Raw genomic sequence first — 12652 nt, 5'->3', positions numbered from 1 at the left:
ATCTCTATCTTTCTGTCGCTCGGCTCGGCTAATGTCCGTCCCATGCACTGAAAGCTCTCTCCTCCACATCACGAGTAGACACGCCCCTTATTGCTGATTGGCTACAAGTTTGTTATGCTATTCGGCCCGAAACAGTTTTCTAAAGTGTTTTTGAAAAATTACATACCCTGCCTTTAAGTTAACTATATTAAATTACATAAATATAAAAAGCAAACAGACGCCCCAGACTCCACTTGAGTGGAAAATGAATCATCCGCGGTTGTGTGCGCACTTGTTTGCACGTGAGCAAAGGTGTTTTTAGGAGTCTAACTTGCAAATGCCAGACCACTGATTCGTCAAACCTGCTTTCCTGCAGTCCGTGTTCTTCTGACTTCTGACTATTTTGTAGTAGGTAACGAATATGCTTTGGGGAAATGTATCGGAGTAAATTATTAAAGTATTATTACTTCGTTACATTACACCACTGTTGGGAGCAAAGCTATTCAAGCCACAAGCTGCTTTTTTGGTCAAATTAATAAAAAAAGTAATAGAGATCTGTTGGAAGTTGTATTTTCAAACTTTTAAGCATTGCGAATACAATACATTTACGTATAGAGACCCTGTTTGGTGTATTGTGTTCCAATCGATTTCTTTACTTGGTCTTAAAAAATCTTAAATTTACTTTCATAAAACCTGCTGAAACCCTGAAAATGAGAGCTTTAAAATGAATGTGCAACATAGCTCAGTACATTTGGATGAGAAATATTTGAGTCGGTTTTGATTGCTGACTTTGACACTATACAGTCTGAGATGCTGAGATATCTTGTGCAATTTCTGATGCTTATAAGGTTCTTTTTCTTTTGAGAAACACCTGAGAAGGAGAATTGTTTGCTGCTTAGCTGTGGACAATGAAATATAAAATAAAGGCAAATAATAATGGTGCAAAATGACTCTGTCTGTCTCTACAGGGGGTGAACAGCATGTTTCAGGTGGTCCTAACAGGGAATAACTCTGAGCACTTCAGCATCTCTCCCACCTCAGTGCAGGGCAGAGCAGACCTCCGTGTGCGTGTGGCCGTCCCGCTGGACTACGAAACCATCAGGAGCTACAGCTTTTCTGTGAGTGTAGAATTTTCAGAATCATAACTTCAGGCTTCAGTGTCACATCATCCTTCAGAAATTATTCTAATATGCTGATTTTGGGCTCAAGAAATATTTTTTATACCGCAAAATATTTTTGTGGAAAATGCAATACATTTTTTTTCAGGATGGAAAAGTTCAAAAGAACAGCATTTGTTTGAAATAGATTTTTTTGTAATAATGTAAAAGTCCCTTTAAAGGGATAGTTCACCCAAAAATTCAATTTCTGTCATTAATTACTCACCCTCATGTCGTTTCAAACCCATAAGACCTTTGTTCATCTTCGGAACACAAATTAAGATATTTTTGATGGAATCTGAGAGCTCTCTGACCCTGCATAGACAGCAACGCAACTGAAATGTTCCCAAGTTCAGAAACGTAGCAAGGAGATCTCTGTTTCCGCTCAGATCAAATCACAACAACACAGGAAACAGATCTGGCGTGACGCAGCTGACACAGAACAGCGTACGCTGTTTACGTCCAGCGGATATTCTCCAAAATGGCACGTTCCGAAGATGAACGAAGGTCTTATGGGTTTGAAACGACATGAGGGTGAGTAATGAATGACAGAAATTGAATTTTTGGGTGAACTAACCCTTTAAAGTATTTAGAATACACTGAGAATAAATGATCATGCCAGGGTAGTGGTTTTAGAAAAGTAAACCGAGATTTAGAATGGGGGAAATGAAATACAAATAAATTACTGGCACTTATATAGAGAGCAGTGCTGTCATGCTGCTGGAGTTCAGCTGTGTTTCTGCAGTTCATTTAGTTCAACTGGCTGAAGCTGCTCCCTGCAGCGATGGACTTACTAGCTGCACTGACAAATGACTGCAATCTGCACCAGTACAAAACACAATCAGAAATTGTTGTAGACCAGTACAGCAGATTCCCTCAAACAGGCACCACCTTGTTTCTTGCAAACATCTGTTCTAGTTCATCTAAATGTAATAACTTCAGTGAGCTAATACTGTAAGAGATTTGGCAAATTGACTTTTTAGGAAATCGTTCATCTTTCAAGAAACGGTAATAACTTTCTCTGTAATATATCCTCATGTCATGTAACAGATTGTATTGATTATGCATGTTGCTTGCATGTTGTTTTCAAATGCACTGCAAAACAACAGCAAAACATGTCTTTTGCTCAGTTGCCCAGTTTTTTTTTCATCTCCGTAATTATGTCAGCAATGAAATACTGCATCGTTGAGATATAAAGGTCTCATAAAAGTGTGATATAAGACAGACACTTTAGATTTAATATATTGGCTCTGTTTCAAAACCTAGTGAGCTCCTTTGCCGTCTAGTGCCTTCATAGGTAGCTGCCTACCAAGGGAACATTCTAAACAGCACATAGAACACACAATAGTTTTATGAATATGAACATTTTTTAAATGATTTTTTCAGTATTTAATGAAATATAACTAGTGCCTTAAAATACACCCAGTGTTATTGTATGTGATTTTTTTTATGCTGATGGTGGCTGTGGTCACATTGCTGCTCTTCTCTCCAGCTGTATGCCAACGAGTCTCTGTCGGAGCATGTGGGGTTTGCTCGCGTCTTCATCAACCTCATCAACGAGAACGACAACAGGCCGATCTTCAGCCAGACGCTTTATAACATCAGTTTACTTGAGAGCACCTCTGCTGGAACATCTCTACTGCAGATAAAGGTGAGCACACACTGATCGCTTCCTCCAGGTGCATTACATGATCTTGCTCATAACATTAGTAAAGTAGGGCCCTATGATTCCCACAATATGGAAAATGTGGACGTAATTGCAGAATCCAGTAATAAAAATGAAATTTACAGTACGTAGTGAAATGTCATGGAGTTAAGCAGATTTTGGAATTGCGATTTAGACTAATGTCTGAATACTAAAGCACAAAAAGTCTGCTATTTAAATGTCTGTATGTTCTGCTTGTCTCTGTGTGAATGAGTGATGCAGTTTCGTCTACTATACATACTATACATAGAAGTACGCATGACAGTCATGGTGTTTTCAGCATTTGCTGTCTCACTATATGAAGACATGAACACATGAACTTAATTTCTGGAGAGTTCACTCCACTATTATTTCACCTTATCATTTGATAAAAACACATGTACACAGAAAAGCAAAGGTCTTAACTGCAATCTGTCAAACATTAAGTTTGAAGAAATTTTGGCAGATATATATTACTATTGTACAGTAGAGAATGTACTTCTCAAAGTAATATTTCTTTTTGCAGCACCTCTATTTTGCAGCATTTTGTTAAAATAAAAGTAATCGTTAAAATGTCATTTGATTACATTTTAAAAGATTAATTAAAGTGTTAATGTGTTATACCTTTATTTGATTACCATTGTTTTTTGATAATAAATTTGTTTTAAATGATAAGTCCAGAAAAAATAAACAGGCAATACAGAATTCATGAAGAAATTGTTTTTCGTAGGGCCCTATTATAAAAAAAACAAAAAACAAAAAACAGAATTTAGAAAAATAAAACAAAAAAATGTTTTGTTAAGTGTTTAATAAATTGTTTAATTGTATAAGTTTCTTGATTTCAATTAATTAGACATGCTTAAATTACTACAACTTAATTTAACCATTAAAACAGAAAAGACACAATTTGGGAAAAAATAAAAACGGATTTCTTAGGGCCCTAAAATCTAATTTTTGTTAAATTTCTAATAAAGTGTTGTTAAATTTTAGAAGTTTCATAACTTTAAATAACTTTAAAAATGTTTTTTGATTACTATAATTTAACCATTAAAACAGAATCCAGAACAATTAAAATTGAAGAGAAAAAAAATGGAATTTGGGAAAAAAGAATTGGAATTTAGGAAAAAATTAAAACTGTTTTCATAGAGCCCTAGTGAAGTTTCCCTCTGTGTCTCTGGTGGGAAAGCTGTGATGATACATTAGGATGTTAGGATCCTCATCTACAACTCTCTGACATCCATAAGATTCACCATCTTTTTATGGTGTCACCGTCATTTATTTGATTTCAGCACACAGACTGTTTCCAGAGTGCTGAAGGTCATCCCACTCCAGGAGTATAAATCACTGTGAACAACCACATGCAGCTCATAAATTCAGCCTATTATCACTCTCCCTCTGTCACTCTCACTGCTGGATGCTATAGAGATCAATACTGATCGATACACGGCCCGGGCTCTGGATCCAGGCGCTGGACTGGTGTCTGTGCAAGCTAGTCCTGATTCTAGTTCAGAGCTTCTGTATTGTGAGGAGCAGTGCAAGATTTTTGTGTTGAAGCTCAAATTCACAGAACAAATCAGAAGTGATGGTGCCATTTGTTGGGAAAAGCTGCTTTCAGACCTTTTAAACAAAACTTTCCTGTTTAATATTAAAGGGGTCATATCATGAGTAGTCAAATTTTCCTTGATCTTTTGAGATCAAAGAGCGTGATGTACTATGAAAACACTCTGAAACTTTCAGAAGTTCCTCTGCAGTCCAAAAGGAGCATTTATTGAAAACGAGCTAAAATGGATTTTGTTTGTTAAGACATGACAGTTATTTAGAAATTTGGCTGGTTCTTGCTAAGGTAATATACTGTAATTTGGATGAATTTTTTTGTGAGACGTTTTTGTGGGACTTTAAATGTTTTATAACATTATAAGTGGACTTAAATAGGAAAAAAGCATGGTATGACCAGACTGGAAAGGTCCAGAATGGAAAACATGACTTTCTTTGCTTATAACTCTATAGGTTAGCCAATCAAAAGCAAGACAGATGCAATTTACATACAAACAGCTTAAAGGTAGTTACAGTAGTTTCATAGAAAGGTCAGAAAGAGGGTGAAAAATGTAAATCATGACTTTTTCATACGAGATACTTTGACTAACAAGTGGTTTCAGGGAAAAAAATTAAATGCAATGTCTGTTTTACACTTTATTTTTCATGATGATTAGGTGCACTTTCCTCAAAACTTCTCATGACCTATTGTAAGTAAGTAAATAAATAACTATAATTTTAAACAAATTTTCACCATATTATCAATATTGTAATGCAATATTTTTCAGGACATTTCAATATTAGCATAATTTGTAAATATTTCACAATTGTAAAATATAATTAATGTTTTTTTTTTCCATTTTAAATTACATTTTTGAATTATAGTAATTCGGGAAGGAAATGTAATCATATTTTTATGAAAATAATGATACAATGCAAAAAAAATGATTGATTGGTTTGATTTTGGGGTGAGCCATGTACTTGATATGTTCTTGATATGTTTTTGTGGGATTCAGTCATTATGTATATAAGGTTTGAGGTTGGTAAGGTATTTTTTTTAATATGATGTTTGTGGAAACGTGATGTTTTTTTCTGGATTATTTGATGAATAGAAAGTTTAAACAACAGCATTTATTTGAAATATGTATATTTTTTGTTACAAAGTGAAAGTCTTTACAGTCACTTTTAATCAACTTAATTTATCATTGCTGAAATAAAGTATTAATTTTGTTTTTAAAGAATCTTATAAATCCCAAACCTTTGAACATTAATGTATGTAATGGCTAAGTGGAGTGAAGGTGCATCTCTCTTCTCCACCTCTGATGAGACGTTTGTGTGTGGCAGTGGCCTGAGAGTCTTTTATGTCGATAAATGCTGTCTGCTCTGTGTCACTGGCTCACTCATGACATGTAACGGCCTGTAAAGTCAATAGAGTGGTAACTTTACCCACAATGCCCTGAGGAGAAGCTGAAACACAGTTATGTGGCAGCAGCCTTATGATTACTCACTGTTCTTTCTTTTTTTCTCTCTATTCTTTCCTGGTTTCTAATATCTCAATACTCTCTTTTCTTTTCTACCCATCACCTTTAAACAACTGCTATAAGAGCTTTAAACAGTTGGTTGATTCTTGTGCTCTCAGATTCTTCACTTTCTTCACCTCATCAAAACCTAAAATAAAACTCCAGAAAGGTGTAAAATATGTGACCTTTAACACTTTGTCTACAGCATTGCAGTCACTGTTGTTTCCTTCAGGAAATGCAGATGTAGTTGTGTCTGTACCTCTTATTTTGTCTCTGAGGCAATTTGAGGGACTCTGTGTGTGTTAAACAGATGTTTGGACTGCTGCTAATGTGCTGCTGGTAACTCACTAAAGCAGTTTATGGAAGGAAAACACACACACACAAACATCCATATGTTCCAACATGCGTATTACATATCCGTCAGATACCTGTCAGCTCTGACTCATTATGATGGATGCGCTTTCTTCTTTTTCCCCCCTTAACTTCAATTGATGTTGCACTCAGTAATTTGTTTTACTGACCAGACCAGTGGTTTTGAACTATATATATGTGTGTGTGTGTATATACATACACATGCTCTGGCCCACCTCTTCCAACCGAGCCAGGGACGGCTTAACGAACCACGCCCGAGCACGGCATGGAGCGATCACACTAGTCAAACGCACTCGGCCATGGTTAAGATTGCCTAGTGTGAGTACACTCTTATTCTCCCGCATCCCGCACAAATGAGTGTCTACATGCCCGCACCCGCACTCGCCCATCAAGTGTTGTCCCGCGCCGCACTCTGCTGCGTTGGGTCCCGCGATCGTGCAGGTCTCTAAGGTGCCTGTTATAATGTTATGATGGAGGCTCTGGACTCTGAGCATAACTTGTTTTTCTATAACAAACTATAAAATAGTTTCTATAAAAACGTTAATGCCCTGGCAGTGGCAAATAGCTTGTTTTATATTTAATTTGATTACATTAATGTTATAAGTTGAGATTTAAAAGAAATATTTTAACTGCTACTATGTAAAAGGAATACTGCTGTAAAAAAGCACCTTATTTGTTTAAAGTGTTTGCAAACCAAATGTTATTGCATTTTTGTTCATATAGCTGTACTTTTAAATGAAAAAAGTTCTCAATACACTACTTTTAAATGCATTATTGAATTTTGTGCATAATGTGATTAATCGCGATTAATCGCAGACAATCATGCGATTAATTACGATTTAAAAAAAAATATACAAATTTAATCGTTGCCCAGCACTATATATATATATATATATATAATTTTTTTCCCCTACAACTTATTTTTTTCTTTATTTCAGACACACATTAAGCCGAGTGCTGGAGCAGATCACTCTGTCAGAGCTGATTGTTCTTCAGATGCTGTTTTTAGTCCGTCTTTCGACTTAATCTGTGCCCGGGAACCAGCCCAAAGAGCTTATAGAGTCTGAGTAGCTGGATTGTGGGCTATGAGTGTGTGATAGTGTTTGTAAGACTGCTGGAGACACTTTCTCCCATAACAGAAGAGCTTATACTCCCAAAGATCATATCATTCCACAAATCACTCTTGTTTGCATTGTGAAAGAGAAATACATACTTTATAAAATGAAGTATGCAATTTCTATGCTACTAGCACCAGCAGTTTATAAAAAATCAGCACCACCATTAGATTTAAAGAAGTGAGTTTGGTGCCAGACTACCTGTTAATCTGAACCAAAGAGTCAAGGTTTGGCTATTTAGCCTAGTTAGTTCCTACTGGTAGATACCATAACTATACCGTCTGGCTGCAAAATGCAACTTTCTCTTCCATTAATAGCTATTCGAAAGTAACCATGTTGCAATGTTTGCAAAACAATTTCTGTATATTTTAGTAGGTATTTTACCAGAGCCTCATTTATTTATTTAGATTAAACAGCTTTTACAAATATTAAATGATATATAGTATATTGTTATTTTCCTGTCTTCTCTATTTGATGTCACAGCTCATTATAGTCATTAGAAAAGTGTTTGTGCACATTCAAGTTGTTTGAAAACATTATATGTGTTGATATATTTTTTGTGCTCCTATAGTAGCATTTTACATGGACATACATATCCTTCCCCATGTGTAGCATTTTATTTATTCTTTTTTTTTTCTTCAGGTCCCTGAAAATGGACAAGGTGCACCAAAAACAATTCAGTTTTTCATGTTTACTCTCCAACCTCTCACCGACCTTTAGAATTACTTATACCCTTAAGACATTGCATGTAAATGACCTCTGTTATGCTAAACTTTTCACATCTGAAATGAGTTCCTACACAGAGTTCGCTATTTTCAAATGCTGGAATTCTTTGTAGAGATATGCAGAGCCATAGCTACTACGTACATAGAGCGCTGTTTAGCCACTTAGGTTTTATGTCAAAAGTGCAAGAAAAGCCTTTTTCCTTCAAATTTTCAATGACATGGTCCCTTTAACACTATTCCAGACTATATCACCCCATAAATATAGCCTCATTAACCCTTAACGATCACTTATTACCCGCTCATATTATCTGAATTGTAAATCCATGCTGTCTGTCTTTTTAACATCATCATAAAAGCTCTTTTATTTCATTAAGTGAGTTTAGTGCTGTGATCCTGCACCACGGGCCTGTAAAATCAGCTGCAGACTCACGGCTCAATAGCATGGTGTGCCATTATTCAGCTAGCTGTTAAAGCAGGTGGGATCTAACGCATTCACTGTGATGCAGGTAGAGTTAATTAGTGAGTAAGCAGTCTAGCATGGTGTTTCCCAGCTGTTTTTGACTCATGTACCCCAAAGCTTTGAGGAAATAGTTTTACTTGTGTGGATTTCAAATAGGTCACCTGTGAGGTTTCATTTCTGTTATGATGCTGCCTTTGCAAGCAGCAAGGAACCTCACTAGATTTTTTAGGAGAACATCACTTTGCATAAAACCTTTGCAGTGTCTGCATTATAAAGCTGCTGTAGTTTCACGTCACAGCTATGTGCTTGTGTTTGTGCATTTTTCAGCAACATTACTCCAGTCTTCAGTGTCACACGATCCTTTAGAAATCATTCCAACATGCTGCAATTATTATTATCAATGTTGAAAATAGTTATGCTGCTTAATATTTTTGTGGAAACCATAATACCTTTTTTTCCAGAATGCTTTGGTGTATAGAAAGTACAAAAGAACAGCATTTATTTCAAATAGGATTTGTATTTTTTTTCTCGCATTTACAATGTAAAAGTCTTTAGTGTTGCTTTTGGTCAATTCAATGCATCCTAGCCAAGTAAAAGTATTAATTTCTTTAAAAAAATCATACTGATTCCAAAACTTTTGAACAGTAATGTCATTTTGAGGTTTAAGAACAGGGTCTTTTTGTCACACCTGGAATAGCTAGTGTATATACAGTTAGGTCCATATATATTTGGACACTGAAACAATTTTCATCATTTTGGCTGTGTATGCCACCAGAATAGAATTAAAATGAAACAATCAAGATGAAATTGAAGTGCAGACTTTAAGCTTTAATTCAAGAGGTTGAACAAAAATATAACATAAAAACAACCATTTTTATACAGTCTCCCCATTTTCAGGGGCTTAAATGTAATTGGACAAATAAATATAATCATAAATAAAATGTTCATTTTTGATATTTTGTTGAGGATCCTTTGCAGGCAATGACTGCCTTAAGTCTGGAACTCATCATGGACATTACAAGAGACTGGGTTTCCTCCTTTGTGATGCTTTGCCAGGCCTTTACTGCAGCTGACTTCAGTTGTTGTTTGTTTGTGGCTCTTTCTGCTTTTAGTTTTGTCTTCAGCGTGTGAAATGCATGCTCAATTGGGTTGAGATCAGGAGATTGACATGGCCATCACAAAATATTCCACTTAAAATGAAACAATCAAGATGAAATTGAAGTGCAGACTTTAAGCTTTAATTCAAGAGGTTGAACAAAAATATAACATAAAAACAACCATTTTTATACAGTCTCCCCATTTTCAGGGGCTTAAATGTAATTGGACAAATAAATATAATCATAAATAAAATGTTCATTTTTGATATTTTGTTGAGGATCCTTTGCAGGCAATGACTGCCTTAAGTCTGGAACTCATCATGGACATTACAAGAGACTGGGTTTCCTCCTTTGTGATGCTTTGCCAGGCCTTTACTGCAGCTGACTTCAGTTGTTGTTTGTTTGTGGGTCTTTCTGCCTTTAGTTTTGTCTTCAGCGAGTGAAATGCTGCTTAATCGGGTTGAGATCAGGAGATTGACTTGGCCATTGCAAAATATTCCACTTTTTTACCTTCAAAAACTCCTGGGTTGCTTTTGCTGTATGTTTTGGATCATTATCCATTTGTACTGTGCAGCACCGTCCAATCAACTTTGCTGCATTTGACTGAATCTGGGCAGACTATACACTTCAGAATTCTTCCGGCTGCTTCTGTCTTCTGTCACTTCATCACTAAACACCAGTAACCCAGTGCCACTGGAAGCCATGCATGCTAATGCATCACACTGCTCCACCATGTTTCACAGATCATGTTGTATCATATTGTGATGAGAATACCCTCAAATTAAAGCTCAGAGTTTGCACTTTAACTTGTCTATGTTTTGGTCAACAGCTAAAATAAATATTGTGCCTGTGTCCAAATATATATAGACCTAACTGTATGTAAGTATATTCAAGTCACACACTATATCAATATTATAAATTAAATAAAATTCAAATAAATCAATATAATGTGATATCACAATAATACAGTACATATAATATCACATTATATTCATTTATTTGAATGTTATTTATTTTATAATATTGATATAGTGTGTGACTTGAATATACTTACATACAGTTAGGTCTATATATATTTGGACACAGGCACAATATTTATTTTAGCTGTTGGCCAAAACATAGACAAGTTAAAGTGCAAACTCTGAGCTTTAATTTGAGGGTATTCTCATCACAATATGAGTGTGAGATTTGAATCATGCAGAACATCAAGTAAGGTTTTGTTTTCAAAGCCAATTTTTAGTCTTGTATTACATAATCTTACCAAGTTGTTTTGTCTTATTACATGATGAGGATTATTTTATCACTTTTTTGAGCATGAATCTATATTATTTGTTATTTTCAAACAGCCATTTTTTGCAGTGTAACACACAAAAGTCGTGCTTAACAAAACTCCATATACACAACCTATTGTGCGTTGGATAAGGCATACACACACACACACACACACACACACACACACACACCTTAACAAAACTCCATATACACAACCTATTGTGCGTTGGATAAGGCATACACACACACACACACACACACACACACACACACACACACACACACAGATAGAGAGATGTTGCTTAATATTTATAGTGACGGCAGTGGTTATCATTATAAATATTTATAGTGATTTAGTTTGTATGTGTCTCATGAGATGAGGGCAGCTCATATCTGCTAAATTGCTTCTTTGTATTCAGTCTGTCTTTTGGCTGCAGTTTGTTTGCATCTCTCCATGTCCTATTTATTATTTTCACTTGCATTTATACACACGCTTTTCCTTCAGCCATTATAGCACTGATGGATTTCTGTCCCTTTGAGTGTGTATGTGTTTGCTGGTTCATGGTTTGAATCTGTGTATGTTCATGGGTGTGTGTTAATGGGTCTATGTTCGTGTTTGTTCATATTGACATTTGACTTAGAGACAGTTCACCCAAAAAATTGTTATTTTGGGTTAGAAAAGCATTATTTTTGCATTAATTATTCTGTGAACTCTCATTTATGCATTACAGGAAGGTTTGAGTTTAAGTTGCTAAGCTACTGGTACTAATAAGCACAAAAAATCAGAGCACACACACATTTGTTAATTAATTAGATTGTGCTGTTTTAATCAATACTTTCCAGTTCATTTATAATCAACATTTCTCTCAACTGATTTTGGCTTAGATATTGACCAAAATGTTATCTTGAAAGCTTTGGAAAAGAGCCACTGGCTCAGCTCTGCCTGCTCATCTAGTGCTGATTTTTAGTTTAGGCACCATTGTTTACTGTTATTTTTCAGTTACTTGTAGTCTCATACCACATTTTTGCCTTGTTGCATTAAATCTGGTCCAGTTTGCAGCTTATTTGCGCCATTATCAACCCACTTTAACTGGAAAGGTCTGAAATACACACACCACTAATAATACTCACATTACAGTTAATGAAGAAGAGGAGAGGATCTGTACTTTTGACATAAGTGGTCATATTTCTTTATCTAGGTTTCTGTTCACAATTTTCTCTCTTTATTCTTTGCTTTGAGTCTTATTTTTTTTCTTTAATCATGAAAAGGAGGACAGTCACTGATGATGGTCTGTCTATAAAGTATATCCGCTGGCTAAATACAGACCTCATATTCTTGTTGGCAAATCTCTCTCTCTCTCTCTATTCTGATGTAGTTTGGCTGTGTTGTTCCTGTCACACTCATTTTAATCCCTCTTTTTTGTTGTTGTTATGGCCAAATGTGAACGGAAAGCTGATCTATCTCTCTCTCTGTCCACAGCACTTCTCTTCATTCTCCTCCCTTTCTTCTCTCTTGAAATCCCTCTTTTACTTATTTTCTTATCACGGTCCTCCAGTTTGTTAAGACGTTCGACTTGCGTGTGTGTGTGTGTGTGTTTATCTAATTGCTGTAATAGGTTTATTTAGTAAACAGTTGATAAGATTCAGACATCGCCCTGAGGCAGCACTTGTCTTCCCTGTTGTGTGATGATTTTATTTTTAAATTTAAATTAATATATATATATATATATATATATAT

The 12652-nt window shown here is 35.5% G+C and overlaps 1 protein-coding gene across 1 annotated transcript in view; it reads left to right on the top strand.

Annotated features, from left to right (window-relative positions):
• cdh23 (cadherin-related 23) overlaps positions 1–12652 on the top strand; it is a 270976-nt gene that overhangs the window by 163554 nt on the left and 94770 nt on the right. The window contains exons 12-13 of the mRNA XM_016474656.1: positions 948–1097; positions 2629–2787. Coding sequence (XP_016330142.1) covers positions 948–1097; positions 2629–2787 — 309 coding nt within the window. The remainder of the gene's footprint in view (positions 1–947; positions 1098–2628; positions 2788–12652) is intronic.

The sequence above is a fragment of the Sinocyclocheilus anshuiensis genome, unplaced genomic scaffold, assembly GCF_001515605.1.
Source record: "Sinocyclocheilus anshuiensis isolate Anshui unplaced genomic scaffold, SAMN03320099.WGS_v1.1 scaffold300, whole genome shotgun sequence".
Taxonomy (NCBI): domain Eukaryota; kingdom Metazoa; phylum Chordata; class Actinopteri; order Cypriniformes; family Cyprinidae; genus Sinocyclocheilus; species Sinocyclocheilus anshuiensis.
This window is presented reverse-complemented; position numbering and strand designations above follow the sequence as displayed.